This window comes from Anser anser (genome assembly GCF_964211835.1).
Source record: "Anser anser genome assembly, chromosome: 1".
Taxonomy (NCBI): domain Eukaryota; kingdom Metazoa; phylum Chordata; class Aves; order Anseriformes; family Anatidae; genus Anser; species Anser anser.
This window is the reverse complement of record NC_139720.1, coordinates 143144696-143172222: the sequence shown is the minus strand read 5'-3', so window position 1 is coordinate 143172222 and position 27527 is coordinate 143144696. Positions and strand designations below refer to the sequence as shown.

General features: G+C 38.7%; 1 protein-coding gene across 14 annotated transcripts in view; it reads right to left on the bottom strand.

The window, feature by feature from the left end:
* LOC310889643 (interleukin-18 receptor 1-like) overlaps positions 1 to 27527 on the bottom strand; it is a 47986-nt gene that overhangs the window by 6362 nt on the left and 14097 nt on the right. For 11 of the 14 annotated variants that reach the window (XM_083817445.1, XM_083817436.1, XM_083817442.1 and 8 more), the window contains 13 exons: positions 27291 to 27353; positions 24917 to 25073; positions 24607 to 24740; positions 23008 to 23169; positions 21566 to 21724; positions 9544 to 9675; positions 8100 to 8367; positions 7801 to 7975; positions 6300 to 6474; positions 4117 to 4185; positions 3725 to 3845; positions 1042 to 1196; positions 40 to 177 (listed from right to left, as the gene is read on the bottom strand). In XM_083817445.1, the coding sequence (XP_083673571.1) occupies positions 40 to 177; positions 1042 to 1196; positions 3725 to 3845; positions 4117 to 4185; positions 6300 to 6474; positions 7801 to 7975; positions 8100 to 8367; positions 9544 to 9675; positions 21566 to 21724; positions 23008 to 23169; positions 24607 to 24740; positions 24917 to 25073; positions 27291 to 27353 (1908 nt within the window). Of the gene's footprint in view, positions 1 to 39; positions 178 to 1041; positions 1197 to 3724; positions 3846 to 4116; positions 4186 to 6299; positions 6475 to 7800; positions 7976 to 8099; positions 8368 to 9543; positions 9676 to 12657; positions 14526 to 14545; positions 20044 to 21565; positions 21725 to 23007; positions 23170 to 24606; positions 24741 to 24916; positions 25074 to 27290; positions 27354 to 27527 lie in introns of those variants that run through there. The other 3 variants (XM_083817439.1, XM_083817440.1, XM_083817441.1) reach the window with 3 other exon arrangements.

Sequence of the window (27527 nt, the reverse complement as noted above, 5' to 3'; positions counted from 1 at the left end):
TAAAACCAGAGAAAAGTAATATTACACCATGTTTCTTACCTCCTGTAGTTTCGTTGTGGACCAGATAGCTTCGGTACATCAGCACTATTTCAATCCAGTGCTGGTAAATAAAAGCAGTGCACGAAAGGAATGCAAAGAGAATAGAAATGGCACTGCATAGTATGTATAAGAGAAACACTGTAGAAAGAAAATGGTCTATCATAATTCATTCTTTTCAAAATAATGTTGACACTTAGATGAAAACATCAGTTCACAAATGGGGATAACCCTGCTCACAATCATCACTCTTGCCCCTCTGTCAACCCTTAGCAAAGTCAGGAATTCACTGAGCTGCAAATCTCAGCATAGTGCTTCAGTCTACCACCGGGGACCATGCTTAAATTGCACCTCCTTGATGGTGTGAAATGCCCATCTGTGATGAAAGGTACAGAGAAAATAGTCTGTGGTACACTCAACAGAGACGAAAGTAGTCATTTCTTGAGATGGAAAAGACGCAAATAGCTGCACACAATGCCCCACTGGAGACTTCCTGTGCCACCCCAGTAATGAATCTCCACTGTGAACTATGGTTCAAATCAGAGAGCAGTTTAATTTCCATAGTCATTCTGGTTTTGGCCTTTGCTTGAAAGGCTGACACATTCATATCAGTTATGGTAACTTCTCAGAAACACACATGCTAAAGACTGAGGGAACAAACAGAAACGTCCTATGAAAATCAAAGAATACTATTGCTTTCAGCAGCCACTCTGCCTCAGTTTAGTAGATTGCTTATTACTACTCAGAGATGCTGCTCTCCTCTTCCCCCTCCCACTTACTCTTCAGCTTCCACCTGGGTGCAGGAAGTCCCCATATATCCCCATCCTTTTGAGCAATCATCAGAATACTGTGTGTTTCTGACAAATCGATCTTTTTCTATCCAGCTTCAAGAAACTGCTGTAGCTAGCTAAAAAGCCATTGACCATGTCAATGGAGAAGAAATCTGTAACAGTGAGTAAATCAAAATATATCTATACGGGCAAATAGTCCTCCATCTGGTTTTACCTCTCCGTTTTCTTTTCAGCTGGATCACAGCAGTAGCATTCCCCACAGAATTTTGAGCAAAGCACGTGAAGTTGCTTCTGAAGTCCATCTCAGAAACTTCCTCCAGCTTAGCAACATGAAGAAGTATGTGTCCCTTTAAACCTTTTGGATAAACACTAAAGAGAAAAAACATATATTTGCATGACACCTTTGCTATTTATTCACAAAATCCCCAAATGCCTTAAAGACATTGAAAGAGGAGCTTAGCAACTTCTTCACATTCAGCTTTAAGTTTTAACAGAGATGCAATATTCTGATTTAGAACTTCCATTTGTTTTTTCATCATAAGATCACACTAAAATCAAAGGTCTGCAGACTGAAAGGTTTATTCTTACTTCATCAACTCAGCAAAATATTTAAGCACTTGTTTAACGTTAAATATGTAGATGTTTTTGACTTCTAGAAGATTATTCGAATTTCTCTAACATTTTAAATATTCCCCCAGGGGAAATGCAGGGAAATGAAGCTCAAAAAAAAAAAAGACAACTAGCTGGGAAAATAAATAAAAATAAATAAATAAATAAAAGAGAGAGAGAGAGAAGCGCAATCTTTTGCACAGGTATAAAAAGCCCAAGGACAGGACAGGCAAACTGAATAAGACAAAAATAAGGGACTGAGGTATAGAAAATGAAAAGGGAACAAAGGAATCCCTTTGAGGGTGGCAGGGAACAGATCTGTGTTTGCAACCTCTTGAGAATATTTAGGGTTTCTGAATCTCAGTGTTTCTCTTTGGAAGCCACAGTACAGGTGTCTCTGGGTCATCTGGCAGGTGCCACATGTCATGCCACTGCTGACCAGTATGCCAAAATGGCAATCTACCGTGGCCCTACTGCGCCCAAGAGGCACAGGCATGAGTACAGATATGAACCTGAGGATTCAACCTGTGCTGAAGATCTGTTGAGATTGTTTTATTTATTTGTGGTTTGGAAAAAAAAAATAAACAGAAATTGTATGCACAAAACTAAAAACTTGGTGAGATATATTGCAATGTGAGGCATTCAAAGGTTCGGAAAATCCAGAAGTTATCTCCTGAATTCTGAGACTGCAACTATCTCATGAATGGCTCTGTGTGCATGTGTGTGATACTACCATTTACTATGTTTTTCCCATGTGACTCCTATTAAGAACATGATTTTAGCAGTGACAGCAGGGCTTTTGCTTCCCCCAGTGCATGGAAAGATGACTCAGGGCTGTGTAGTAAAAGACATGCTTGCCTTATTGCCTCTACTACGTTCCTTCCCCAAGTTGGACACCACATAAGTGAACGAGACAAAGAAGCACAGGAAAGAAAGGGAGGTTGGGTTGTCCCAACTGACAGCAAGCTCAACAGGAGCTAGCAGCGTGCCCTGGCACCCAAAAGGACAAACCCCATTTTGGGGTGCATTAAACACAGCACAGCCAGCTGGTCAGAAGAGGTGGTTCTCCTACTGGATTTAGTGTTGGTGCAGCCTCACCTTGAGCATTGTGTGCAGTTCTGGGCTCCACAATATAAAAAGGACACTAAGGTACTTGGAAGTGGAGGGCAGCAAAGCGGGTAGAAGGGCTGGAAGGCATGTGATGTGAGGAGGCTGAGGACACCTGGGCTGCCCAGCCTGGAGAAAGGAGGCCGAGAGGTGACCTCAGCGTTCTCTGAAGCGTCCTGAGGAGCGGAAGCGCAGAGGGAGGTGCCGGTCTCTGCTCCCTGGGCACCAGTGACAGGACACACGGGAATGGCACAGAGCCGTGCCAGGGGTGGGTCAGGCTGGGCATTAGGAAAGATTTCTTTCCTGTGAGGGTGGTCTAACACTGGAAAAGGCTTCCTGGAGAGGTGGTTGATGCCCCATGCCTGTCAGTGTTCAAGAGGCAGTTAGACAATGAATGCTCTTTTTAATATGCTCTAACTTTTGGTTAGCCCTGGTGTAGTCAGGCATTTGGACTTGATGATCTTTGCACGTCACTTCCAACTGAACTATTCTATTCTATTCTATTCTATTCTATTCTATTCTATTCTATTCTATTCTATTCTATTCTGCTCTGCTCTGCTCTGCTCTGCTCTGCTCTGCTTCACTCTACTCTACTCTACTCTAATTTCACAGGAAACCTTTCCCCCATGTGTCAATTCCCTTTGGGGTCTAGCCTTGTCAGGGAAGACTCCTTGCAGAGTCTAGAAATTCAGTTCTGCACACCCTTGGGCTGACTTGATAAATGCACATAGCTCAATAAACACACCCCAACTTCTGAAGCACAAAAAATCTTTTCCATATCACAGAGAACTGGTCTAAAGCACTATGTCATTGGATCTGGTTTATTCCTCACTTGGAGACAGCTTTCAAAGAGAGAGAGTGTGAATTGTTGAACAATTCTGCTAAACAGAAAGAGCACAGATGCTGAAACTGCCCATGAGATAAAATTTTAAGAAGAAGAGTTAAGATTATGCAGAAAATTTGAGTTCTTGACATTTGAACATATTGGACTTTGAAGATGTATTTCTGGATGTAAATGTGCTCATGGGTAGACACAATTACATATTGAAGGACAGAGCCTTATGAGTTTCCTTCAATAAAACTATGTATTAAAGCTGCTGTGGTAAAATTTTTACAGTTGTTGATAGTGTAATCACACTACTGTGTTTTGTTGTTGTTGTTGTTGTTGTTTTTCCACTTACCTTGTTTTCTGGTTCAGTTTCTCATTTATATTTTCTTTGTTGTTTCTTTGCCATGTTACATGCCTTATAGAACCTCTTTCAAATCCAAACTGTACTGGGCATTCCAGTTTAAGGGGCTTTCCTGGAAGAAATTAACATAGGAAAACCATGTATGGAGGTCACTGGAATATTCTTCCCTCAAATAGCCTGGGATCTGTAATAATATATAGTCCTGCCTTTAATATTCACAAAGATATGTATGAAGACAAAAAACGTACAGAAAATTCTCACGCTCAAAGAGATAAAGGAAAGAGCTCAAAGAGAGCTCTTTTGTTTTATCAAGATCTATCATCATCTCTAAATACCTCATTTAAACATTTTCTTTCACTTTCAGAGAAGAAATCAAAACTTACCTAGCTCTGCTTCAAGGAAAACCACTCCACTGGGATACAAAATATTTGGTGGATGGATAGTGTTTCTTGCTGCAATTAACAGGAATATTATTAATATTCATCTTAATATTAATTATTAGTATTCTTCTTAATAAAATTATTGTCAATGCCAATGACCACAGAAAATATTTTATGGATTTTTCTATTTCAAATACTAGATCTACTTTAGACACCTCAGTCTAAGAGGACGATCTATGGTTGATGAAGTGTCTGAGAGTTCACAGATACAAAAGATTTGACTACAAAATTTATGTAGCTACTTAAAGACTTGCTATCTCAGTTGCTCTGATACACTGCCATCTTACCTGAGCTGGGGAGCTCAGCATCTGTCCTGCACTTAGGGTTATTTAGCATTCATATATTTGTGGCCCCTTTGCAAGACCCCTGAGGGAACTTACCCCCACACCAGTCCCCTGCCAAGCCCCATTCCACACCTAGTAAGCATACATGCAGCATACTAACCCCTCATTCACACTGTAAATGCACAGCAAGGTTACTTCCATGAGTTTCTTCTCATACCATGAGTTTATTTTCAAAACAGAGGTTGTCAAAGGGCAATGACACCCACAGTTTGTGCAGTATGCTAGGCAATTACCCAGGCTGTGGGAAAACAGCCTGAAGGGGCTAAAATCGACACCTCTGATAATCTAGGAAAGTTCCATACTGCAGGAAATTGTGCCACAGAGACACATTTTTCTTTTTTTTTTTTTTAACTAAGCTGCAGCAGAGAAATGTATGCAAAGTTCAGGTGGCGTATATATGTACACGGTAGTTTTCAAGTGTTTTTCTGACTGCTGTAAACTGAGGAACAAGAACTGAGAAACATAGTTCATTAGTTCATGTTCAGCCAGATCAGAATAAAAGCAGATATAGTCCATGCCTGGGACCTGTGATTGACTGGAGTGACAAAGTGTCTAATAAGCGTGTCTTGCAGCACTCAATCACATACATCTGTAGAAAAGCATGGCTTTTTGACTGCACAACTTATGTAGCTATCTCTGTTATCAAACTAAACAAAGGCGCCCTCTTTCCTGATACTGAGTCACTAACGTGCCCCCCTGCACAGTGCTGATGTTGCTCAATTGCACTCTGCCAGGCAATGTACAGACTGCACCTGAAGGACAGCAGAGGACAGTAAAAATTATGGAAAAGGTCACCGTGATTTGGAGGAGAACACAGGGCCATGCCATATCACTGGACCATAAAACTCTGTCCAGTTTTGTTTTGTAATCCAATCAAGGCCTAAAAGAACAGGTCATGCAGGCATGCATGATGCTTTTCCCCAAACAGCATTCAACAACAAACAGCTTCATTGTTCGATTGCTCACAAGTCCCCTGTTTCCTCTGACATTAAAATATCACAAGGAAGATGACAGTGATCCCACCAACATCACCTTCCTCATCATTGTCAAGAGAAAAAAAATGAAGTTCTCATTCATGTCACAAGAACAATTCTGTCACCTAACTGCAGAAGAGAATTCTCTAACTCCTACTTTCACACAAAGTGTGAAGAGTGACTGAGAAGGAGCGGCGGAGAAGCAGCGCTATAGACTGACCGTAACCCCCATTCCCCCGTTCCCCTGCGCCGCTCGGGGGGAGGAGGTGGAAGAGGGTGGATGGGGAGGAAGGTGCTTTTGGTTTCTTTCCTTTGTTTCTCGCTTCTCTAGCTTGTTAGCAATAGGCAATAAATCTTACTATCTCCCTATGCTGAGTCTGTTTTGCCTGTCACAATAATGATTGCACGATCTCCTCGTCCTTATCTCAACTCTTGAGCCCTTTTCATCGTATTTTCTCCCCGTTCCTCTTTGAGGAGGGGGAGTGAGAGAGCAGTTGTGGTGGAGCTCGGCCACCCACCCGAGTAAAACCACCACATTGAGATACACTGCTTTTTGCCAGATTTGCCATACAGGATTAGCATTCTACCTTCCCGGTGTTCAAATACCTCTCTGACATTGCACATACACTAAGTACATGGAGAACATTGGCACCAGTTGTGGTTTCATGAATTCTACTCACAAAATGAGAGATTTAAAACCTTGTTTTTTTCAGAACAAGAGCCTGAACAAAAGACATAAGTTGGGTAGTAGAAAATAGAGGAAACATTTTATTTGAGGCATTTTATTCTTAGTTATTATATTACTCACCAATGACTTCTACTGTAACTGCTGTTCTCATTGTCCATTTTGTAGTATTATCAAATAGAGTGTAATCACATACATATATGCCAGCATCTTCGTCATAGGTTGGATTCAAATAGATTTCATTATGCTTTAGCTTTAGGCTTTTTCTGTTTTCCCTGTGTTTTACTCGATGACCATCCTAACGAGAAGAAAAGAATATAAGGGATTATATGTCCTTTTGTTGTTGTTGCTGCTGTTAAATAAATTTTATTTTAAGGCACTTGGATGGGATTGCCATGACAGCACGGCTAAGCCAAAATGTTTCCATTGAAACCTCAAAAAAAATTTATTAGGAGTCTGAGTACTTTTGCAAGTTACATTAAAAAAACATATGGCTTATAGTATGTGCATATCATTGCTTGTAAAAGAAAAAAATTTAAAAAAAAAAGAAAAATCTTTAACAGTTGTAGCACATTAGAGAAATATGAAATCATGAACCTAATATAAATGAAATTCATGTTACCAAAGAGACAAGAAAATGATCAATATTTTATTTATTGACAGACTATTTTTATTTTGTAAATAAATGATTTTGAAACTAGCTTCACATTCTTTTATGATAAGAAGATTATGGTTTGGTATTGTTTGAGGTTGATAATACTGTCACTATGTTCAAAAGAAAGAATGCTTTTTTTTTTTTTTTTTAAAAGCATCTCTATTTTTCACAGTTTAGTTTAGGCAAAATCTCTAGGTCTATTAAGATTTTTCCTTAAATCAAATTCCTGAAATAAAATCCACTAATGTAAAATGAGGTAAAGACATACCTCATTTAAAACTTAAATATAAGTGAAGAGTAACTTTGACTAGGTGATCATTCTACTTGATAGAATAAATACTGTAAATAAATCAAGATAGTAAAATACACAACTGAATTTTCAGTCATATTCATTTGCATATATAGTACAAGTTTAGATAATATATTACAGTTCTTATAAACAAAGTAGGAATAAATTTTAGCTTGCAAGTATTTTAAGTTAGTTGAAAAAGATTAAGTCAATGATTTTCCAGTAGACTACTGTTTCATTAAAAACAACAGTCCTGGAAAGAACAATCTGAAACATTAATCTTGAAATTCTTTTGTTTGTAACAAAGCCACTTTTTCTTTCATATATTTGACATTTTCATAATTTATGATGTCAAAACAAAACTTTCAAAGTTTAAATTTCAATCATGTCAATTTTGTAAATAACTTATTTTGATTCTCAATTGCTTCAATTAGTTGAAAAGAAAGCATTTCTAGACTTCTGTTTCATGGAATAATGTTGCAGGTGTCACCAATTCCATCAAAACTCTTCCTTACAGACTTGATAGACATTAATTCAAGATTTTTCTTTTGGGTTGAACACCTCAGTCTGCGTTGTCTGTCACAGAAGACGTTCAAGAGCCTACAGCACATGAGTATCAACCAGGCCTAACCCTGTACCTCCACTGAGCTTTTTCAAATGCTTAAGAGAGTGACTCTTACCTTGTACCATTTTACATCTGGCTTTCTTATATGGCTGTAGCATTTTGTCCCAGGACAAGCTATGGAATTCCCATTGCCAGCAAGAAGATACAGCGTATTTGTGTCGTAACCCAAACATTTTGCCTCCTTTTTTGTTTGAACTTCCAGAACAATTTTGAGACATGGAATTTTTTCCCTGAGTGATGTATAAAAAAATTAATCTTCTAATACATAAAAAAAAAAACAAACAAGAAAACCCCAACCAAACAAAATATATTAATTCTTACACAGAAAGATGAGCCTTTTGCCCCATTACATACCGTATCATACAGATGTAGATTCCAGAAGCGCTGTCCCTTACTGGTTTAAACCAAAGTGCATCCCCTTGCAGAGCAAGGTTAGTGCTTTCCCTGATAGCTTCCAGATGCTCTTTGTCTTTCTGATGCCAGAACCATTTCACCTCATGTTGTTTTACAGGTGAATTTTTATAAATGTTGGTGGCATCTTCACCTGGTAAAGCGCATTGTAAAACAAACTCCTTATCACTAATAGTGCGATACCATAATTGAGGCTTTGCACGGAAACACCCTGAAAAGCAGGAAAATAAAATATAAGTACCACCTGAAAAGAACACACAGCACTCATGTTAAAAAAAAAAAAAAAAAAAGAGAGCGAGAGAGGGAGGAATACTGAAATACTGAAAAAATACAGTTTTGCTTTTCTTCATGCTAAATATTTTTTATGTGACCTTATGCTCAGCTAATGACCAACTTTGATTTTCTTAAACACAGAATTGGTCAAAGATTTCAAACACTTAATCAAAGGCTGTCAAATGTTTATTATGCCTTTTTCAGACATCTAATATGAAAATAGTTTAAGATTTTTAGCAAACCAAAGATTTTCACATGGGTGCTAACCTGTTAAACCTCAACTCTGTAGGAAAGCCAAAGCTCTCCTGGTTTCCCTCATATTAATGTAGGAGAGACTGATGTAAACCTGAAAAATTAGAGCCTGCCTGCTTCACTTCCTAATGAGGATGAGACTGACAAACATTTCATTATCCTATCATTGCTTTCAAATTTTTCTCCTTGTACATTACAGTTACCGTCTCTAAAGCTAAATGATATTTTGGATTCTGAAAGCTGTGGTCACACATCCTAACCCCCAATTCTCAATTCTCTAAAGGCTCACCAGCCTTGCTGCATAACTCCTCCTGCTAGTCAGGATGTGGTAACCCTTGAAAGCAGGAGAACGGCACGATTTCACTTCAGCAGAAGGGAGCACGTGAATTCTTCAATTCCTCGCCCGCCCGTCTGAGAGTTTCTTTGCAGTTTTGGTTTCTCTCTGCAAACCGAATTTGATCGAGCTCTTCCAGACAGATTGTGTGGGTGGGAGACTTTGAAATATCAGTCTCACTCTTCATTTCTCTATCACCTCCCACTTGCTTGGTACAGCTGCTGGAGACTTCAAGGAGTCATGAAAGCAATTCATTTGCTCCATTCGGTTAAGAAATTCTCCTTTATATTTGCCCTTTCATTTTCATTGGGGAACTGAATTTTGCACTCTATGTAGGGTCAACTGAACTGTACTACCAACACTTAAAAAGGCTTCAGAAAGGCTAAAAAGCAGATATTTGCCTGAAACAGCATTAACAGGTGCAGGAAAAACTCATGAAGGCATGGCAAAATGTACACCCACTTTTCTAAGTTGTCAGCAAGCACCACGAACACCAAAAACAAACACCCCACCAAAGCAGACTCTTACCTGGCAAATTAATCTCTCTAACTTCTGCTCCAGTGACAAACAATGCTAGAATCCAACAAAAAGTGAGCATTATTTTCTTTATCAATTTTGGTTGATATTCTGAGACATTTTCTTTAAGAATCATCTTGCTTTCTGTAAAAGAGGAAAACAGACATTTGTTGCAAATAATAAACCAATAAGATAGGTAAATATGTATCTCATGTAGCTCTACAAACATTAGCAGACAATATTTCCAAAATATTGTGTGTTTTAAAAATGGGATTTGCAGCACTCTTCCTGCTCAAGCTATTACATGCAAGTTTAGGATAGATGGTATTCAAGAATACACAACAACCTCTTTAAATACACCATGCCTACAGTTGCTTACAGCTGTATTTCTGGGTTGTACCGACAGTAATGCAGAATTGCCCGCCTGGAGTGGAAATGCAGTTTTTTCAGCAGCTGTTGCTGTTACAAGAGGAACCTGTCCCCTAAAGTGGGTGATAACATACCAGATAATGAGATCAGCCTTTAGTTAGTGATAACTATCAACGAGAAAGGTGTAAGTGGCACCAAGATCCATGGATTTCTGTTGCAACTTAAGGCCAACAGCCCCAGAGTGTGTAAAGTGGTTTCCTCTGGGATTAAACCAAATCAGAAGGCATGCTTATAGCTGCAAATGGCAAATGGCATGGGGTAGTCTGTCCAGCATTCATCTTCAATAACCTTAAATTAGGTATTTAGTAAGGACATATCCAGTGTCTGTGACTGACATGTCTGGACTGCCTGACTCAGGATCTCAGTGAGTAAAGGCTATGCCCTTTGCTGATGTTCACATTGTGCAAATGAGACCTCAAGTACTTTTTCTTTGTTTATTGGTCTATAGAGTGACTCTGCATTTGCACAGCTGCCAGAGAGGCACTGAGTCAGCCCAAGGGCAAAAAGAAAAAGGTCAGGCAAGGGCCAGTCCCTACTCTGTTGGCACCTCATGCAAATCAGACATGGCTCAGGCAGGCAGCAAGAAATTATCCAATGCACACTGAGCGGGCAACCTAGGAGAGGAAAACTCCCACTCTACGTTTTCTCAGGCAGCTGTTCTTTGTAGAGAGGAGCACTTTAGTCACTGTTCTGTTCAGCATGTCTCTATTCCCTACAAGTGAATGGAATGATATATTTTTACACTCAGAGGTCATATAGGGTAGGTTAATTTGCTTGTCTTGCCCCATACTGGTATTTTCTTACACATTGGCTGCTGCCAACTGTCATCACCCCATACACATTTTATAATCATCCTGAAACTTCAAGCCAATATGTAAGTCTGAATAAAGAGAGAGAATTTCACTGGGTGAAAAACCTTCTAAACTTTAGAAAGACTGTCTTATCCACTGCAAAAGGATTAATGGATCCTGGCTCTTTTGAATCTGGATTTAAGACAATCACAAAGATGTCTCTCAAGGTACCCATTAGTGCTGCATCTGGACATATTCACACTGCATAAAACAAAAGATAATGCTTTCAGTTATGTCACCCCCCAGCCCACATGGCAAAGGCATACTGGTGCCAGTAGCAATCAGAACCCAAAGGCTTTGTGTGCGATTCAAACCTGATTCCCTAGAGCAGGTGAGCTGATGCAGTGTGTCACTGTTACCAAACAGGGAAGGTCTCATCTGCTGTTCTGTCCTCCCACTTCCATCTCCCTTGACCCCAAACAAATGGTCCAGCCCCTGTCCAGTGACAGTTCGGGTTCTCTTTGGTGACTCAGTTCAACTTTCTGAGCCACCAGAAAGTATTTGAGGAGTGCCTGACCTGATACAAGATAAGCTGTGGGACTGTTGACTCTGTTGACTGTTGACTGTTGACTGTGACCGTTTGTCTGTGTTCAGGGACTAGCAGCCTATAAGTAGCAAAATTATATTAAGTGGCCATTCACAAAATATTTAATAATGCCACTGACATATAATGTCTCCAGTTTACTGCTAACAACCTGCTCTTCAAGTTCAAAGGGTCATCATGAAGGAGGAAGAAGTGGGAAAGGGAGGGATTGCTAATTAATTTAATAGCTTCGGTTAACAATCTGTATAATTCTCTGTTGTATTTTGCTAGCCATGGGAAGACACACCACTGCAAAAATTTTGGGCTAATTTACAACACTTTTGTTAGAGAGCTGCAGAGCCTTCACATTTTTATAGTGCTTGCAAAATCATTACAAGACGTGAAATTAAGAAGTGTGGTCTTGCAAAAGTGTTTGACGAGAAGAAGGAAATTCACAGCTGAAGCAAACAACAATTACCAAAGGAAAGGGTTACATGAAATAGTAAATGACCATCCATGTGAATTTGCACTGCAGGTGGACTCAATGTGATTCAGTGACTCAAAATATTCAGTGACTTGCTTTTATCTGGGTCAGTATCTGCCAGAAAAAGAAAGCAGCCTTTCCCTGGGCAACTTATTAAAAAGAGTCTCTCTGCCTTCTGCCATGTGTGCGCCCCTATTATCATATCCTTAGTCCAGCAATTTAGTATGTCATTTCACTGAAAAGTAACTTATGTGCAAATGAGTCTAATGTGGTCTTAGCATGGTAAAACAATGTAAGAGCGAAGAAAAAGAACTGTCTTATTTTTCCTATGTTTAAACTCCTTCAGGACTCTCACAAGGAAATGATAAATCTCCATTTGACAGCATTTGATGTGCATTTACATAAAATGTAAGAAATCAAAATCCTGAGGGCAGCACAAAATTTCACAGTATCTCTGAAATTTATTAAAAATCATCAAACAATTATCTTACGTCTAATATTCTGATGAAAGTTACTTCGGACTCAGAGCTACCAATTTCTATGAGTTGTTTTGGATTTACATCCAAAAAAAAAGGCAAAGATAATCTAATTATAAGAGCAAGATTACAAATAGTCACACAGGAGAAGAAAAATAGGTTCACCATGCCTATGAAACAAAAAATACTCTGATGAAACTACTTACTAAGGAACCACTGCTTTGCCAAAGTAATTAAAACCAATTTACTTTAAAATGCATATTCAAAGACAATAAAAACAACTCATTTGTCAAGCAGGTAGGGGGAGGACTTAAATTTGAAGCTAAAACCTAATTAAAAAAAGAAATTATCTGAAAATCTTACCTGCACATCCTACACTACACGATACAAATTGTGGTTAGCTTTAGCTGAACACTGTTGAGTTGTTTCCTTTACAAGAATTTCCTCTACCTCAGTGTCATCATCCCTTCCTTTTTCAGTTTAGGTGCACTAGGTTCAAAGTTTCCGGGTAATTTTCTTGTAAAAAGATCAGGGGAAAAAAAATTGCCTCTAGTAAGAGATCTAAGCATTCTGAGTTTTAAAATCTTTTACTTGCTTTTTGTCAAAAATGCATTGGACTTTTTAGTTTGCTTCATTTAAGAGCAGAAAGGGTAAAAGAACTTTTTTTTTTTTTTTTCCCCGCAAATGCTGCTACTGGATGGTTCATAAAAGTGTGTAACGTCAATAATCTGCAAGCTACCCAATGCACAATGTACAACACAGATCAATATTCACTATAACCGGCAAGTTCTCCCTGCCTGTAGTCTCTTTCCACATGCACTGCAAGCAGGCGTTATATGAGGGCTATTACTTTCTTTCTGTGCCCTCACAGTTTAGCCTTGTTGGCTACCTTAGTGGGGCTTTGGTAGGAGAAAAAAATGAATAGTCACAGCTGCCTGTGACTTCCCCATTGGACTGGCAAGGCAGGCAGAGCCTTTCAGCATATACACTCCCAGAGAGTCCAGCCCCTCTTCCAGGCTTCCTGTATGGACATGAAACCCTTAAATGACAGGTTGCACAGTGACTCTAAATACAAAAAGACGTCTGACAGCACTTTCTTGTTAATTCATTACAGTTCTCCCCATTTCAATAGAGGTCATGTGGATACACTGGTCCCTCAGATTGCACCAGACATTTCAAGCCCAGGAGGACTTGTTTCTCCTTCCCTGGTGAGATCACTCTTTACTGCGGACTGAGACAATTACTCCATTTCATTCAGGGTCCATAGGAAGAAGCTAGGAAAGGCTTTTTGCTGTATAGCAAGTGAACTCAGCATTGCCTATGTTCATGTACATATTCCTTTAGGCAATGTCCAGTATTAATATTTGGCTATGTTGGGTTCTGAGCATTTGGAGATATAGGATGTGTATTCTCAGATTCAACCATGTGTTTATCCCTTTGCTCCTTCCCAAATGGAGCCCACTGGCGATTACGCTTGCTGACTGTCTCCTCAAATACCTTCAGTATTTTGTCCCAATACAAAGTATATCTTTGGTTTACAAGTTACAGAACACTCCAATGTATCTTTGTAAGTTTCAGTATAAAGAGTTAAGCCTTTTGAAGGTGTCTTTTCTGACTATGGAAAAATAATAATAATAATAATAATAAGTTTACTTATCTTTTCCCTTCAAGGATTTATGGAGTGCAACATAAACAAAGTCAAGACTTCAGACTGTTGGAAAGAGAAGATGGATTTTTCCCAAAGACACACCTTACAAAGATAAATACGCTTCATTCTTTTCAAGTGCTCATTTTAGTACTCTCTAATTAATATGTTTATTAAATAAATTCTAAAACAATTAATAGGTCAGTCCAATTACTAGAGCAGGATACAACAGAAGCACGAGTCACATACAATTTTGAAAGTCATGCTGCCAGAACCACACCACACGAAAATGTTGTCAAGTAGAATCAAATATTTGACTGAGTCTCTGCCCCAATTCACCCGTCCTCTTTTGTAAAACTAATATATATGCTAAAAAAGCAGTCTCACTCAATGTACTTCCCAGGCTCCTATTTTCCCCTTGCACGTTTACAAAAGAGAAGGTAAAAGACCAATCCAGAACTTCCTCTCTGCTTCCTCTCCCCTCACTCACTCACTTGCTCACTCATTCAGCATACTTTATGCTACAGCTACAGGAAATTGCAGGCCCCATTCTCAGGAATGTCTTCCCAGCCCTGTGGAAAGTCAAGGTGGGGGTCCATCTCCTACCTTGTCCATCTCACTTTTGCTCAAGCATTTTGTCAGCCGAGAAGCAGGAGGGGAAATGTACCATCTCAGTATGTAGTCTTGTACTAGTGGGAGGAATTAAGTCTCTTTAGTTTTCTGGTACTATTCTGGCTTAACACATTCACACATACGTCCTCCCCTCCCCAGCTATGGTTAACACTGAGTAGGTAAGAAAATTTCCACTCCAATTATTTTCTACACTGAGTCGGTGGTGTTGGTTCTGCTATCACAGGAGGTGTTGAACAATATCTAAACATGAACTTCTGTCCGGTTTGTACTAGTTTATACAGTCAGTGGAATGGCATGTTGTCAAGTGTGGCTTATGGAGCAGTAAGGTAATTCACCTATTATTCCCCTGGGAAATAAGGGAAGGTCTTGTTACTTAGCACAAATCTTCTGCACTACAGTACAGTCTGTCTTGGGCATTAGGGTGTAATAATACCAGTAATAATACCTCTTGCAAACAGAGAAAAGAGCAAAAAAAATGCTTGTGACTCAGACCTTCAAAACCTTTTCATTCTTACAATCTTTATCACTGTTCATTTGGAAAGATTGCCTAGTACTTCAAATTCAATAGCAATCCCTTCTTGAATTTCTTGGTAGTCTAGTCCACTTACTGGAAGCCAAGAAACATAAACCCAAGACAGATGACCACCACCGTATTATGAGTTTTCCTTTTCTAAACTCACTGTCACTTTTAAATTTGCACAGTAGTTTTTTGTTGTTGTTTAACTAAAAGTCAGATTCATACAGATTTACAAGCAGTTTTGGATCCTCTTACGGAACAGCATTCCTTCACCATAGTCAAAAAAACTCGACCAGCTACAATTTTCTTGCAATATATAGTCAACAGTTTTGTAACCACATATTGAAATAATGTCTCCAGCAAATGACTGAAACTGATTTAACTATGGAAGTTGTCAAAAAAATTAGAACAATAAACTGTTAATTTGATTGTCTTCCATAAATATTTTAAGCCATCAAAGTACTGAACTTTATTGCTTTTGTGTTTGATAGGTAATAATAAATATATTACACTGGACTGTTGTGTATCTCACTGATGTATATGCTATATCCCAGTAACAGAGGCCAGATGGAAGATCAAACAATGCAATCTAAGAGACAAAGCCCTGTAATGAGATGATTATATATTTAGCGAAACTCAAAAACGAGACTATTGTGGTCTATCTGCAGCTGCTGTCACTGCAGTTCAGGAATTTGCATTATTGAACCGCAGGAAGCTGTCATGAGTTGATCAAAACTGGAACAGATTCTAGTGGGGCCTTTTTTCAATTTTGTATCTTATGTAACTTGTGGCTGTTGCAGAAAGCTTAGTAAATACCGTTTCACTCAGGCACCATATTTAATTATAGCTACTAAACCAGAAAAGTATTTCCCAAAAATGCAATCACATTTTCTGTTTCAAAACACTGAACACTTTATAACTACGTCACAAGCATAACACTAGAAAGGCAATGTTTCAAAAAGTGTATTAAATAAACATAAGATTTAATGAGTTAAAAGTTGCCTCTTCCATGCAAGCTCATTTCTAATTATTTTCTAAGATTTATTTATTTATTATTATTATTATTATTATTATTATTATTACTTTCACCAAGAAAGCATGATTGAAAAGGATGACTTTAATATATAAGCACAGTTTTAGAGTACTCTTCCTGGCTAGACTAATGTCTGCCAATCTTTACTTTCTTGCCACTTTTTATGGCCTTTAATGAACCCAGGAATCAATCTATCAACTTCTGGGCGTGACACTTAAAATTCTGGACCTTCCTGCACAAATCAATTGCGTATTTCCTCTAGGCCCTGACATATCCAGCATACAGTAACCTTGCCCTGCACATGCAATAGGCATGTGCCCACAGTGTGTCGCCATGTTGGACAACTCATTTTTGAGCTGACTGCAAAATTTCTGTTTAGTTTCTAGCTTGGTAAACGTGCTACTGACAAATTACTTCTGCACACATCTTCACTTGTTCTGCAACATAACTAGCAAATCTTCTACCAGGTCTCTTGCAGTTCCCTATGTTCTCTAGCGCTTCTGCAAACCTCCTGCTTTCTTTACAATCTGAAGACAGGTGGAAGAGAGAGGATTTGTCCTGAAGCTTGGATACAGAATGACATATTCTACCTCTCATCATATGTATGTAAAGAATGCAGATGACAACAGAGGAACAGAAGTGTTTATAGGAAAAAAAATACTTATGGATATGGAATTGTATGTAGTGTCCATTTGGAGGGACCTCCCTTCTCTGCAGACTCGAGTCTCTCCAGACTTGGTGCAGACACTGACGGTAGCCACACAGGGTAGGGCTCATGGACAACTTAACATTTATAAACCTTCTATATTTCTAGGCCCTTACACAGTGCTACACTATAATACTGGTACTATATATGATAGCCTCAACTTTTCCCTACATATAAGTTAAAACTATCAATGGACAAGAAAACCTTGAAACCCCCTCCCCCCCCCCTTTTTTTTTCTTGCCTGTATTGTGTTTGATAGACGATAGTCAAACAGGAATGATAGTCAAACAAAAAATACAGGCAGATTATGTTCTCACAGTCAGTATCATGTTGTAGTATGCACAAGAAAGACAAGAATCTTCAAGACTGCTGTCTTACAACAGATCTCCCATTGCTGATCCCATCTGCATCCTTCTTTAGGAAATTAATTATTCCAAAAACTTGGTTGGATTAGGTTTGGGTTTTTTTATTTTTTTTTTTACAGTACAAAAGAGATATTTTTTGCTCATGGAGAGCAGGTCTAACCATATTTTTGCTTCTTGCATTATGTTTCTTACTAGAAGTACAATTTTTGACACTTACTGCTGTCTAACGGCAGCAAAAACTGAAGCCACTGTTGCGTGGAGGGGGAAATAAAGTTTTATTCAGAGCAAAAACATGTAACAGAAATGCTACAGAAATCACTGAAATGACCCATTACTTCAAACCAACTATCATGTGAAGTCACTTGTAAATTGACATATACGTGATTAGGCAAATCAGCACAACTACAGTCTATAAAAGTCACATTAGCAACTTCTTTTCTCTAGAGATTGGCAAACAGAAAGCAGGTATTTCCAAGCCCTGGTTAAAGTCAGTAATTCTGGATATAAGAGCACTAAAAACAACATCTGGCATTAACGTAGACTTAATTTCCTTTGTCTCCTTTTACCAAGGCATGGGCAGTGAGGATTAGCTATATTACCTCTCCAAGCTGAGGTGGGGGAGTTCACAGAAAATCCAATCTTGCTTTATAATAGCTGATTCTCACAGAGGGCAGGCTCAGTCCAGAGCTTTAAATAAACTCTGTGCACTCTTCATATTCACATTTGACAATTTATGTTGTTAGGCAATGTGTTGATGACAACATATGAAAAACAATGTGGCTGAGGAGTAAATGTAACATATTGGTTAAGTACCAGGAAGGTTACCACCATTTCTGTTAGTTTTATGGCCAAGGAATGGAAATGCACAGTACAACCACTGGCACTTCTGAAGTACGGGCAATCATTAGTCCTGCTGAAAAATGTTAAAAAGGAAACATATTAAATGTTAAAACAGGAAACACTGGTGGAAAAGAACTGAACTTTGAGAAAGATTTAGAAATATAAAGGCACACTTATCTACACAGTAGAAACCCTCTTTGGTAAAAGCTTAAGGTGGAGGAAGGCTTTTGCCTAAGTACCACAGTTAGACAGCTCTTCAGTTGCATGACAGAAATAGGGAGACCTCTTGGAGCTGATATGAAGGACACCAAAAATGCTTGTCTTATTCCTCTATTCCTTCTCATTTGTGTGATTAGGGGATATTTGAAAAACAACAAGGTATTTCATTCTCATAAATCCTGAGACAGTTGTAACATCCATCACTACAACTGTATTCTCAAGAGCACCAAGAAGATAACAGAGCTGCATGAATTAAGTGTCAGTATCAAAGATATATCTCCTCAGAACTAGCCTTAGTTGAATTCAAGACAGTGATGAGAGTGGGACGAGCCTTGATGGTCTCCTAGCAAAGTGACTGAAGTTCTTCCAAAATAATTTTCCAATACTTGTTCCCCATTGGTATTAGGAGGAAATAGAGTTCCATTGTTTCCAGGAACTTATATGTCCGATTGTCATCTTCTGCCAGGCAGCTAATAGTGACAGAGTATGATCATGATTTTGAATGGCATTGCTAGGTTTATTATGGAAAATAATGCTAGGTACTGGTACTAATGTTCTAAAGGGTTAGGAATAGATGTTTGTATACTGAAGAGCTCATTTTTGCATAAATCCTCTGCAGCTCTCAGCTGAAGGTAGCTCAGGATATGACGTAGATATTGGTGTCCGTGGACAAAGTACTATTAGCTCTATCGCATTCCTCTCTTCTCTCTGCCAAAATGACAATTTACAGTATTCTCAGCTAAATTAGAGGATGAAAGAAGACTTTACCATTCCTCCAAATCACTGCCACTTAGCTTGTCTAGACCACACACAACTCAGGAGTGAATGCAGTTAGCCTGACTAAACGTCTGATTCCTTCTATCCTTCCTTGTCTCCATTTTCACTTGACTTTTCTGCTCAATGTTGCCTAAACCCTATATGCCAAGCTCCCTAGGGCAGGAGCCATTTGGTCAGAACCCAAGCAGGATTCTTAGGAAATACCAAAACACAAAACTGAGAGCATCTAAATCATAATACTTTGTAAATACTGATAAATTCATTGAGGGGTCTCAAGAAGTATGCAAGTATAACTAACGTCATTTTACAAGAAGGAAAATGTGAAACCAAAAGGTTATGGGTTGTTCTTGGTGCCAGGTGTTAAGACCTATACAGAATCAGAGTTCAGCTCCTTCTGTAGACTACTGAGGAAACTGTCTCTGGAATAGCATTTAGCACTGGAATTAACATCATCTTAGCCACTGTGACGTTTCATATATTCTTCTTTTATCTCAGACTTGGCCTCTAATGAGCACTATCTCCCATATTAAAATAAAATAAGCACAGTTTGTGTTTTCTATTTGAATTTAGCAAAACTGGCAATTTTCTGCAGCATCTTCCGTCTCCATAATTGCTATATGACTGCATTACAGTCACAGCCCCCAGTCCATGGTTGAGTCCCTTCTGAGCCTAGATCTAGATTGTTACAGTGCCCTTTGGTGTTTGACTTGGTAGGTTTCGCTGGCATCAGGTACCGAAGGTTCTTCCAAAACCTGGAATTCACAGGAAGGGATTTATCCTTTTTCCACTTCACAACCCTCTTTGATGGTAAAAGAGACAGTGATTCTGGCAAGAAATTGTAGTCACTTATAGGCATATATTCAATTAATATGATCTTAGTTTTCCTTTCAACTAGTGCTTTATGTAGTCCACTCTCAAGTTCATATATGGCTGTGTCAGAAATGTAGTTTTGGCTCAGTACAATGATTAATCTTCGACTTTTATCAATGAATGAATGGATATCATCAACAACAGCTGCAAATTAAAGATAAATGTGTTATTAAACTAAATTGAAAGGACAGGCATTGAACTGATTTCCTTTGACAATTGCACATGTACCAAAAATATTCCCCTTATGAAGTGACTGCAAGGAAACATCCTGCCCTTAAGAAGAGATTAATGTGCATTACAGATCATGAGTCTGTGAAAATGAATTCTCACAGGGCCAAAGCCTGTTCTCTGGGACAGATAAAAAAATACAGTCTCCAGCTACCTGAGACAGCTGTCTGTCAGTAGTCACATGGACTGAAGGTGACAGCAAAATTTATTCTTCCTCCAGCCAGATGTCTCTTCGTTCTTTCATAATGGACACCATTAGAGAGATTCCACACAAAGTCACCAGCAGCCACCTGAATATTCAGTAAATCTCAGTTTACTCCTTCCTTTATTTCACTGAATCCCTAAATCTATTGCCAGTAATCCAAGGCTGAGAAGACCATCATGTGATGACAGAATGAGTTCTAACTCTGTCTCCACAACCATGCGACAATGAGATCTACAGAGACAACAGGTCTAGAAAACGTGCCTCGTAGGGACAGAGAAAGCAAACTGTAGTAGTAACACAATGAAGAGAAAACAGAGAGGAGAAGGAGGCTGGCAAGGGTAGTGCAATATACCAATGGCTCCTGTAAATAGAGGGAAACAATCTGTTTTCCATATTCACAGTGGATCAAACCAGAGAAAAGGAAATAAGCTAGAACTACTGCAAGGAAGAATCAGACTGAACACTTAGAAAAGCCTTTTTTAACACTCAAAATGGATTGGGAAAGTTATGGTATCTCTCTCAGGTTAGAAGAACATGTCAGGAAAGGACACATGAAGGGAAGATCCTGCCTTAGGAAGGAGGGCGATTAAGCTTATTGCTCTGTGTTTTTAACAAGGAAATCCAATTCTCCAAATAGGCCTTCAAACTAAATAGAATCCCCCAGTATCTTTTTTTTTTTTCTTTCTTTCTTTTTAAGCATCTGTAAAAGGCCATTAGTAATATAGGGAAACAAAATGCCATGTTCTCATGTATATTTTCTTAACCCTATGGCTCCCACTGCATTCAAAACATGCTATCAACTGCCAGACTGAAGACAGACAAACATGTGAGTTACCTGAGGATCTGAGTAAAAGAACCATCAACTGCTCAGTGCAGTAAGCATGAGTTCAGACATAGATGCCTGCCCTCAGTAAAGCAGAGCAAGAGTGCTATTACCATGAAGCACATTACGTTCTCTGTGTTCTCACCCTGATTTTCTCCATGATAGCTTTTTCACCTTATCTTGAATGTGTAATTAAAGGTATGTGTGCATGTATATAAGAATTCATAAAAATATATAAAATGTATAAAATGTGTTTATGCTGCCTTTGCATGCAAACACAGCCTAGATAAAATGAACATGTAGCATTTCAATGCAAAGAACTTCTGTCAGATTTTCTTCTCACTGCAGATGTTCATATATTCATGAAAAGGATGTGTCTATTTAATGACAAGAATAATCAATACACTTACCTCCTCCAGGAGAGACATCTCTCTCAAATATACATAACTTGTACCCAAAATTTTCTTCTAGTATCATTGGTAATATCTTCAAAGCAAATTCTCTCTCTTCTTCACTAGTAGAAGCACAGTCTTTCAGATAAGACACAAAAGCATCATATTCTTTTCCATCTGGAAAGAAATCACCAATTTTTTTCTTGTTGGCAACCGTTAGAAATACAGTATCTGATCCACCATTCTGGCTTACAAAATTATTGTCTCAGTATCAAAGCATCCAGAAACATCTTCCTTATTACAGACTAGTATGCTCAACATGTCTGCAACTTGATAAGAAAGTTATATAAGTTCTATTGCCCATTTTCACAATTATTTTACCTTTCATCTAATGCTACCAAGTAGTCCTGTAGAACAGGTACTGAAAAAATAAGCTAGTGTATTATTTTAATGACTTAGAGTTATAAGAATATACCATGTCTGGTCATATATTGGCCAGTAATTTATAAACATAAAATACAAGTAAGACCAATTTAGAAACCAGGCTTACCACATTAAGCAGTCCAGGCTTACCACATTAAGCAATCTCTAATTGAAACTTGCAACAAAACTGTCTGGATTGATACAATAACACACATAGTTTTGAATCATAAACTATGCTTCTTCCCTAGCATGAATGGAAAAATAAATAATCCTGGCAGGCATAAATGACATTCACCCATTACTGAGAGAACTCCAACCACTGCAGCTCATTCAAGGTATATTCAAGCAGATTTAGAGACTGAGGATGTCTAAGGAAATCAGGTACACATACACAGCAAGGTTTTTTTCACTACAATTCTCAGAAACACAGTCAGAGAGTGAAAATTATACCCAGAGTTAGGTAATTGTCAGGCTTGCTCCTTAAGTCAAGGTCCCAGCAAAGTTGCTTGGTAAAACACTGGCAGTGTACTCTCTTCAAGTGCATTTAGTGACAAACCTATAAACACTGCAATGACCTCTACAGACAAGGAAGCACTTTAACCTGAAGCAGAAAGGTATCAGTTAGGTGAAAATAAATTTGAAAACAGAAACAACAAATGGTCTGTCAACTCCAGGGTGCTCATCCTCCCTGCAGATAGATTACCTGTATACTTCCACACATTTGCCAACAATTCTCCAGCTTCTGTGATGAAGAACATTGTACAATAAAGCATGCTGGAACAGCAGCCAGCTATGTCCCTTCCACTGTCTGTTCCAGAGGCAACTTCCTGACTGTGTTTGTCTGCTTTATTACCACAAGGTGGATAACACACTAACTTGACAATCAAGTTCTCTTTCACATATTCCTTGCTGTTTCTACTTACAAAACTCCTGGACTTATTTTGCCCCTTCCTCTATAACGATTGTTTTTTAGAGCCTACCAGAAGCTATTTTTTAATCAGCACTCACTTTCAATGTCAGCATTAGCCAAGTCATACCTCCAGCAGTGTCATCTCTTCTGCATATGTTCCTGTAAAATAGAACTAAGTCTACTCTGAACATCACACAGACAACTGTCATGGCTATTACAATACATGGAAGTAGTACAGCAAGAATCATTCCAGTTGTAAAAAGGTGCACTGGCAGATCTCGGGTGTTTCCTGTAAAAGAGAAGCCCAGGAAATTAAGGCCTTAACAAAGAGTATTATAGGACAAGATTAATTTAGTAAATTGCATGGCAATTTAATGGCACCTTAAAATTACCCAAACTGAAAAGTTTGTGTGAATACTTTCCTGCCAGTATTTCAAGTGCACACGCATCCCATTCATCCTGAGATGGAGAAAAACTACAGAACATAGATTACTCTAAAAAATGGAGAATTAATCTTGCATGTCTGCGCACATTCTGCACACACATAAATGAGATGTATGTGGGATCAATACCGAGACTACAAGTCCTCAAAGATGTACAGCATCCCAGACTGGAGGACTATACTGGGTCAACCACTTTTATGATGAGTTCTCTTCAGGATCTCTATCATTTTGTGTTATTCCCTACCCTTCTCTCAGCCCATCCATAACAGCCATTCATGACCCATTTAATCTCTTTGCCCAAGATCTTCTTTTGCTTCTGTCTCTACTCTCTTTCAGGCTTTTTTAAAGATTTATTTTACTTTTTTAAAGATTTATTTTACTTTTTTAAATTGATTTGTTCTATTATCCTCCCCTTTTCAATTCCAAATACAATTTTTAAGTATTAAATCTTTGTGAAGTCCTCTGTGAAGACATCATGTCATGCTCACTGTAGTCTGTATTTCATTTGTTTTAGTATGTACTACATCTTTTAAGATTGACTAGTCTATTTTCACACTTACAGAATTAAATATTTCCTCTCAGTAAACCTTGGAAAGGTCTAAGAGAGATGGAAAACAAGCAGAGAATGCCCATTTGCCAAGAATCTCCAAGCTGTGTGGACTATAGATGTGAAGTGTTACTTCAAAGTAGAGTTCAGCTTTCCAAAGCTAGAAATATAGAGTCCCTGACTCTACCTTTCTAAGAAATTATCAACCAAAATGTGTGAGGCATTAGCAGGAATATCAAAGATTACACTTTCCATGAAAGAAGGGAGAAAAAGAAAAAAAGAAAAAGAAAAAAAGAAAAAGAGCTGCTTAATAAACAAAGTGGCCCAAATAACAGACACTGGGCTGCACTGAGGTTTAGGTAGTCAACCCCGATAATCCCACCAATGTGATGCACTGGAGAGCACAGAGGATATTTTATCATGGAATCTAACAAACTGCTGCAAAGGGATCTATCAGCTAGAGCTTAGCTCAGCCTCCCCCAGCTGTATCCACACCACCATCAGTTTAACTGTGGAGCCCTCACACAGCTGATGTAGCAGAAGGAGCAGCAATCCCTACTGCCCCATCTCAGAGCACAAGGAATCACCCAAAGAGCTTGTTAAATCAAACCCCAGAGGAACCAAGGTCTTTACCAGCACACACACATATCTGGATCAGTACCCTGCTTCCTCTGTTGAGAGGCTGGCATGATTAGTAATTAAAAATAAGAAATGTTGTTCATAGATTATACCGTACCTTTCTTCAATTTCACTATTTTTATTTGCACTGCTTCATCAGCTTGCAGCTTACAGGTGAAATTGTGATGCAAGTCCTCATCTCTTACTTTTTTAATCCATAGTAGCCTTGTGACGTAAAACTTGTTTCCCAAACTGCAACAAGGAATGGTGTTAGCAAAACTATCTGCATAGAAATCTACAATAAGTTGAGAGGCAGATTTTGAGGAAAAGTTTGTAGAAGAACCTCAGACATTTTAATGAGTTTGCAGTCCATAAAATGCAGAAATTTATCACACACAACAGAAGTTCAGTATTTACTGGAAACCTACTGTAGTTTTTTGAACTCTTCTTCGCATATCAAAGGGTCATTCTTGGGGATATCTGAGCATTTTTCTGGAAATGTTTCATTAATCAACCAGTAGAGGCTGGCATCTTCTTGCATATCGTAACCCAAGAAACCTGTGCAATTGAGTATCTCTTCTTTACCTACATAAAGCATAACATAAGAAGATGTAGTCAAAAGTGACATTCATGTTCACAGTGCAATAAAATGTCAGCTTTCCAGACCTCATATCCAAGCAGCTGTGTTCCCTTATGGGCTTAATAGCCCCTTTCATATGTGTGCCATGGTGGCAGTGGCTTTGGCAACCACGCACAGAGCTCTGTTGTACTCCACTACAGAGGGAGAGTCATCCACACTTTTATCTCAGATTAGCTGTAACAGCCAGAAAAGTTTAAATAGGCCAAAGCATTTCAGACTTCAGGGAACAAAACTGTGTGCTGCAGACAGAAAACAGCAGAGGACAACCCATCACCAGTGCCCCAGGGATGTAAAAGTAAGTAACTGGTAAGGGGAATTATAACCAATTGATGATGACAGCTAAACCGTATACTACAACGTAAGAAGTAACAAAACCTGTTAGCACCCATGCTGACCTCTCCCAGAGAAATTCTCATCCCAGCACCACACCTGGAAATCAGCATAATCCTGAATGCATGAATAATTAACTTAGCCAGTCAGCTACTCCATACCACTCCAAAACACTATTTGGAAGTGTAAAGGAACCACGCCTTAAATTCTGGTTAATTATAAGAAAGAGCAAAAGTAAAAAGACAACAGTGCACATGGGAAAATAAAGGCAAAGGTCTGGAGCTGTGGAGTGTGAAATCTGATGATCTGCAAGGCATTTGAATTTAAACACTGTCATGGAAAGCTTATCCTGAGGTTAGCTAAAACATTACATCACCATTTCTAGGTTATGCCAGCACCGTTTCCAGGGAACACATCCAGAACACATTTCAGTAAACCACAAAAGCCACACACTAGTTCTTGTTCAGGACACTATGCACAGATGCTTTCCAGTAAGTAACCCTGTCCAGGAATACTCTGAGAACATACATTATAAACAGACTTCTCAAGGTTTAACAGGGTGGATGCTTCCAGTGAAACTGCTTAAGAATCTTTAAAGCGAGGTCGAGCTGAAAATGTGGCACCCTTAGATTTAGAACTTACAAATCCAAATCCAAATCACAATTGTACAGATTGAAACATAGACCTAGAAGAATATTATCATCTACCTTGCAACTCTAGCTTTTTCACTGCGCACAACAGCTTTTTGTTTTTTTCAAGGAAACCCTATAGAGCACCATCCAAACCATGAAGGGTTTGAAATTCCAAAATTCCCTTCTCTCTCCACCATGCCATCAGTCTGATCAGCCATCAGGTAGTTCAATGATCTTACCAAATGATCTGATCAAAGTATATAAGACATAGAAGACTTATGGTTCATAATCATTTGATGCTGAACCATGTTTCCGTGTAAGGGTTGGGACGAGCAGAGTAAGTGATAAGAACTGTGTAGGAACAGTGCCCTGGCAGACTGGGAGACATAAGGCGATGTAGGATTGGGGTGTTGGCATTAGAAAAAGGACCTACTAACTGGCCTTTGTGAGGTGGAAAGTAAGCCAACATCTGGTGTCTTAGCTGAGCAAATGAGATACACATATGAGCCACAGAGGCGGTGAATATGTGTTTGCAGAATTGTGCAGGTAATCAAATTGGAGAATCCCTCAAACACAGGAGAGCAAAAATACAGGTGAAGTTATATTCTTAAGAACTATATACAGCCTCTTGGATGCTTTGTGGTCAAAATCTTGGATAGTTTCCAACACTGTGTGAAGCCTGCAGACCAAGTTATCTAACCTTTTCCCAGCTAGTCAAATTTTTGGCTTTTGACAATAAGACAAATTCTTTGAAGCAGTAATAGATCTGCATGCTTGCATTGCCAGGACTGTCATCCCTCACGTTTCTCATTTCTCTGCAGCATGATGTCCTTGACTGCATCAAATATTAAAGAGATTACTTATTATTGTTGCTCACTGGACAAACCAGATATCTTTCACACATCATTCTGTGGGGTTTGCTGTCTAAAAAGGGAAGTTGTGGTTTATCATCACTGTCACTTTCTCTTGCTGGTCATAACAACAACCTGATCTTCGGCCTCTGTAAGGGTGAACTTAATGTATATCAATCATAGAATCCACTAAACAAAACATAATCAGATGTGAAGATGGATCAGATCCAGAAGGGTACACAGACAATTCGTTCAATCAGACTTAACTAGACAATCAACTATAAAGAGATCTGAACAAAGTCATATATATGATGCAGCTAAAATAAAGATCCTTGAACTAATTTGGTACCTATTTCTGTTTCAATTTCTTCATTGCGTCCAACTATCTCCAAAGTGACAGCCTCTGGTGCATCTAAAAAAAAAAAGAATTACTGATATTGAAGCAACAGCTTTCTTAGATTCTACCACAGTAAAAATGATGCATTTTCTTTACTTCTAAAACAAACCACATAGATTCCATTTGATTCAAGGAGGAATATCTGGACCTGTCGTTACCAAGCAGCTTAAAAAGCAGTATATCCTGTTG